At 42.6% G+C, this 6,000-nt stretch overlaps 1 protein-coding gene across 1 annotated transcript in view; it reads left to right on the top strand.

Annotated features, from left to right (window-relative positions):
- Positions 1-1,976: 1,976 nt before the first annotated feature.
- LOC131235720 (protein LEAD-SENSITIVE 1) overlaps positions 1,977-6,000 on the top strand; it is a 35,131-nt gene continuing 31,107 nt past the window's right edge. The window contains exons 1-2 of the mRNA XM_058233039.1: positions 1,977-2,130; positions 2,326-2,399. Coding sequence (XP_058089022.1) covers positions 2,111-2,130; positions 2,326-2,399 — 94 coding nt within the window. The 5' untranslated portion in view covers positions 1,977-2,110. The remainder of the gene's footprint in view (positions 2,131-2,325; positions 2,400-6,000) is intronic.

The raw sequence follows: 6,000 nt of genomic DNA, 5'->3' as shown, positions 1-6,000 counted from the left end.
TGGCCCGTCAATTTCCAGTTTGCCCGCGAAGTGATTGAAATTGACCACGAAGTGAATGAAATGAATTTTTCACCATTGAACCCGATAGAATCTTGAAAATTAACTAGGTTGGTTGGCTAAATTAACTTCTCTTACCCCAAAATCATATGTGGTACATTAAGTAAATCATTCTAGTTAGGAGATATGCTTGTTAAATAAATAGGCAAAGAAATGAATTAAAAGATAGAAAAATATTTTTATATACTTGTATATACATATTTACATAATTATGTATTAAAGAAAAATGCAAGGGATAAAAAGTTCTCATTGTAAAAAGAAAAAAAACTCCCAGATTACCGTAGCACTACCGTTGTACCGGTGGTAGTGCCGCGGCAGCCCGATTTTTTTTTTTTTTGCTGTGTTGCTTTCATGGGTCCCATCATGAGGTTTGTGTTATATTCAAACCGTCCATCTATTGGGCGAGCTCATATTAAGGCTTGAGATGAAAAATAACATAGATAACTATCAAGTGTACCACACTGTAAAAGGCAGTGGGAATTGAACGTCTACAATTGAAACCCTTTCAAGGGTTACCGAGGTTTTGGATCATTATAAAATTTGTTTTTCCTCTTCATCTATGCCTTTGTGACCTTGTGAATAGATTGGATGGAAAATAAATGTTATGGTGGGCTCTTCAAAATTTTTAACAGGTGAAAATCAATTTTCCCATTGCTCTTTGTGGCGTGGTCCAGTTGATCTTTGGATATGATATATATATATTTTTTTTGGATAACGCTCTGAAATGATCTCGAAATATGGATGAACGTTGTGGATATAATAAATGCATAGCTGTGGGGCCATGTAACTTCGATCTCTTTTGAGCCGTTCGTACAACTCTCGGTTGGAGGAGCGTCAGCGCTCGTCTTCGAAAAGGAAGGGAGGGGTATTTTCGTCCTCAAATTCGCCGGCCGTACGAGCAGGTCTAAGTACCAAAACTAAGTTTGTATTGTTTTGTAAAAACAACTGGATAAAAGGTGGGGTCAACAGTCCTAAATTTCTCCATAGTTTGAGAAAAACCTCGATACTCTGGCAGACTTCGATCAATGATACACTAGCATTTGGAAATTATATAAAATTTAGGAATATGCTATACAAGCAGTCAAATTCATTCGTTCAAATTGTGATCCCCAGTGTAGGTGAACTGTGAACCAAACAGTAGGCATATGCGATTATCTGAATATCGGATTGCTGAACCTCTATCGAACGGCTAACAATGAAAAAAAAACTCTAACGGTCCTATTTTCAACAAAAACTGTCCACTAATCAGAGGTTAAGATTGTTCGACCAATCTGAACATAGGATTGTGACTGGGAGACAGTGGCCTGACAATCGACTCGGTTTTATTTGAGTTAATATATGCCACTGTACAATTTCTGAGTGCCTGCGTATCAATCGTCGCAAACAGCCGGAGTATCAAATAGCTCGTCATCTCGCTGATGATATATGCGTATCCGACCTGAATGCATGCGTATCTATGTGTCGTAATAAGATGCAGCCAGCGTCTAAGGTTGGTAGCGGATTGCGTGGTGTGCCACACACCACCAAACCTGGTGGTGTGTTGACGTCCCTAAATTCGGTAGCCCCGCCCATGATATATGTGTTATATCAACACTCGTTCATCTATTCCGAGAGGTCATTTTAGAGCATTAGAAAAAAAATAGGCACATCTAAAGCCCAAGTAAACCATACCATATAAAGTAATAGAGATTCAACGCCAATAATTAACAACTTTCTAAAGGGTTACAGAAGTTTTAGATCTAGCTGATATATTTGTTTTCCCTTTATTCAGATCCTTGTGAACTTATAAATAAGTTGGATTGCAAATAAACGTCGTAGTGGGCCTTAGGAAGGTTTTAAGCGGATGTTAGTGACGTCAACACACCACCGACTTCGGTGGTGTGTAGTGTAGCACACCACGCAATCCGCTTCGGCGTATCAGATAACACGCTTTTCCGTGTATTGCTTTCTTCCGTTTCTGCTATTTCCTGCCAACTTCTCTTTCCTGATCTCTCCAGAAATTTCATTTCTCATTCTCAGAGAGAGAGAGAGAGAGAGAGAGAGGGAGGGAGGGATGGGATTGCTCTCCAACAGGTACAATTTCCCGTCTTTATTTGAAATGATTTTGGGTGTGTTTGGTTGAACCAAATTTCATGAAATTTCGCATCGAATTAGACCGATTAATCAAGAAATATCACGATATTTGGTGCAACCAAAAGCACCCTTCGTTAGAATCAATATCCAATGGTGAATGAGGTTTCCTTTCATTAATTCATTTGAAATTGACAGGGTCGATAGAGGGAGTCTGAAGGCAGGGGATCATATATACTCTTGGAGGACCGCTTACGTTTATGCCCATCATGGTTCCTTTCTTTCCTTTGATTCTTCTACCTTTTTTTTTTCTCCTGTTTTGATTGCCGATTGAATCTGCAAGCTTTCGTTTTCTTCTCATTGTTGGCTTTGGGGGTTCTGTTCGGAATCGTTGCGAAATTCATGGCTTTAGGTAGCCCCTTGAGTCAACCCCTACTTGGGTCGGTCTGGTTGCGAGTCGACTCAGGTCCGAACGAGTGGATCCGAGTCACTGATGGATTTCTCGTTAGTATAGTTCTAAAACTCGGTGATCCGATTCGATCTTGGCTGAGTCAACTTGATTCGGCGGGATTTCAAGCAGAATCAATGGGAAACTTGCTGGCGAGCTCGACTTGGTTGTGAATCAGTCAAACATGTCGAGTTGGCTTGTTGACTTGGACGATGGGCTCAGCATTACTTGATCCCAGTCAGTTGCTAGGTGATCACTTTTTATTATAAAAACTGAATGGCAGACCGTAAAATTTGGATCTATGACCTCAACCTCATTAGTGAGGTCACTTGCTTTTTTATTTTTTATTTCTTACTTTGTGAAATAAAATATCTATTATTACTGCCCTGTAATAAAATTCTGTTTCAAACATATGGTTGGCAAAATAGGATTCAAAGCTGAACCTAAATTGCTAGGAGAAGGAAATTATTATAGTATTTATGAATTATGAGTAACAAACTTGTTAAAGGGAGCAAGGATCCAAAGCCGGCAACATATTGTGAACCATTAGTGATCCTTTTATCATTCTGTCCTTAGCTTACTTTGACTTTGAAATGTTTCTAAATGAGGGCTTGAGAGTGGGAACTTCTCTGAGAGAAGATTCAAGAGATTATTTTGGAGAGAGAGAGAGAGAGAGAGAGAGAGAGAGAGAGAGAGAGAGAGAGAGAGAGAGATTTTCAAAGCTCGCGACGATCTTCTCATGGGTGACATGACGGATCTTTATATCGATCCAGGAAGAAAGGGAGAGGAAAACCTTTCCTCCCTAGTAGGGGATGTGGGTCTCGATCTTACCATCAACCTAGCAGGGATGAATCAGGATTTGGCAGACGACACTTCGACTCTATAAATAGAAGTAGGAGGGAGCATTCGAGAGGAAAGGGGATAGACCACCTCTAGCTAGAACTATCGTAAGAGCGAGTTGATTGTGAATCAGCGAGGTTTTGGATCCCAATAGTCAAGGGAAGGAAAAGGGCTCAAAGGAAGAGCCATAACAAGACTTACGAATAGCTGAGGCAACTCCCTACTCTTTTCGATGATCGATTTCCAGAGGAGTAGATGAAGTTGAACTTCTCCCATGTGTTTGGTCGGTTTGATCTAGTAAGGGAAGTCGTTATCCCTTAGGTTAGGGTTGATCTTCATATTAGGGGATTTTCTTTTGTTTGTATGGATAGTGAGGAGGATCCCTCCAAAGCTATTTAGGGTCTAAAGGGACAAAGGTTTAACGGGAAAGAGATTAGGGTTCAAAAGGCCCATTATGGGCTGTTGGAGGTGAATCAGGACCCGAGGGAAGGGGGGAGTATGAGACTTGTTAGGGAGACTCCTAGGGGGTGTCCGTCATCTTCTAGGGAGTTCCACCTTTCGACTCCTATTTCCTTAATTCCTAAGGTCAAAGGTTCATGAGTTTCCTAGGAGGGCGATGGGGTTCAATAATCTTTGTAGGAGATGTTGATGGGGAAATCCTCCCTTGATAATTCCAAAGGGGACCCTGGTGTTGTCCTCCCTAACCCTTCATTGGTGGTGGAGGTGGTTTTGGTGTTAACTTTGAAGTCGACTTCTGTTGTTCTCGAGATGTAAATCCACCCTGATATGATATATGAAGCCTGGAAAAAATCTTCAATGGCGTTAGACGCTTCACCCAGATTACTTTGCCTTTGACCTCGAAGTCTAGTTCGAATTTAGATCTTTGTTACGAGTTGGGGAGGAATGATTTCATTCTAGCCACCTAAGTCCTTTCACTGTCTAGATTTGTTTTAACTAGCGAAGAATATCGATAAGGTAATCTTTTGCTCGTTAGATGAGTTGGTAGACACAATGTAGTGTGTGTGAGTTATCCAGGGTTCAATCCTTGGTAGTGTCACCTTAAAAAAAAATGAATATCGATAAGGTAGTTTTCGTTGAGTGCATCCATCGGGACGGACCGGTGGTCTCAATTTGCAAATGGGAGGAATGGCCTAGATTTAAGGTGTCGGATGTCTAGTTCTTGTTTCATGAGATTCTGTTAGAGCTCTGGTGTGAGAAGGTTTTTGTGACTTCAGGCTTGTGTTTTGGTGAGATGATTGCCATCAATGAAGCCATGAAGAAGTGGAAGGAGCTCCATTTCTCTAGGATTTGTAACTGTCTAAAAAAATTGGTAGTGGTGCCTAAGCTGATCTCAATCATTGTCGGGGAAGATAAATTTTCCGTCGGGGTCTCACGGGGGAAGGGTCATTGTGTGTTTGAGTTGTTCGGTGAGCTTCCTTCCAATGTTCATGACGGGAGCCACCCAAAGCTGCTGAGGTCCTATTGTATATGAGGGTTGTTGTTGCTCAAATCTGGTTGATCCTATCTTACCTCCAATGAGTTGCTGGGTACCTACACTTTAATGGAGAACAAGAAGACATTGGGGGCGCTGGTTGTGGCTGGGGACCCTCCGATGCCTAAGTTAGGTCTATGGACTCAAAGTAGGCGTAGTAGAATCGGGATAGTTGTGCGTACCTTTTCCTTGAAGAGGAGGATGTATTTATAGGTGCTCTTAGGCAATTCCCATATTCGAGTATATCTATAAGATACACTAGATGGACCCGTATTGGAATCGGAATTTGTTCTCAGATATTTCTTTGATTATGCCTTGATTGGCGTGATCTTCGGTTGAGTCCTCGCGGGGAACCCTTCCGGCATACAGTGCAGGATTTTCTTTAGATATTTCCGTTTTATGCTGAAGGTCGGCATCCGAGGTCGAGGTTGGCATCCGACCTTGAGGTTGGGTCGAAGGTTGAGGTCAGCAGCATCCGACCTGAGGTCGTCATATAAGGTCGGGGTCGGCAGGTCTGCGGACGAGATCGGTGCTTGTAGTTGAGATCCATAGGTTTGTTGACAAGTTTTATTCTTAAAATGGTTAAGTGTCTTAGTTTGGTCGTTGAGTCTCTTTGTTTGGCTCATCTTCCCTATCCCTTAGGTATTTCAGAGAGTCTACTCGGATGCTCTCCTTTGAATTTGGCCTTGAGGGAGGTTGTCGACCTTGAGTCGTCCCCGACCCACATGGAGGAGGAACGGGAGGCCACTGCAGCTGTGGGGCCGGAGATTGCGGCAGGGAGCAGCTCGAGGCACCATGCTCCTGAGTGGGCTGTAGGGTCAGCAGCTCCTGCACCCATTCCTCATCATATGGCGATGCTGGCTCACTAGTGCAACTGCCATGTGATTGAAGAGGAGATCGGCTCCATGCTCGCCCTATAACCCATTGGGTGGGGTGGTGTCGATGTTAATCAAGTTAAAGACATCTGCCCCCTTTTTATTTTTATATACGGTTTCTTTCTTGTTGGTTGACATCTCGTAGCTCTCCCTTTTTGTTTGCAGGGTGCTACCGGGTTTCTCGCCTCTCGCCATGCTTTCCTCGAGCTGAGAGGCTG

The sequence above is a fragment of the Magnolia sinica genome, chromosome 19 (assembly GCF_029962835.1).
Source record: "Magnolia sinica isolate HGM2019 chromosome 19, MsV1, whole genome shotgun sequence".
Classification (NCBI taxonomy): Eukaryota; Viridiplantae; Streptophyta; class Magnoliopsida; order Magnoliales; family Magnoliaceae; genus Magnolia; species Magnolia sinica.
The sequence above is the reverse complement of the archived record's forward strand: the minus strand, read 5'-3'. Positions and strand labels throughout refer to the sequence as shown.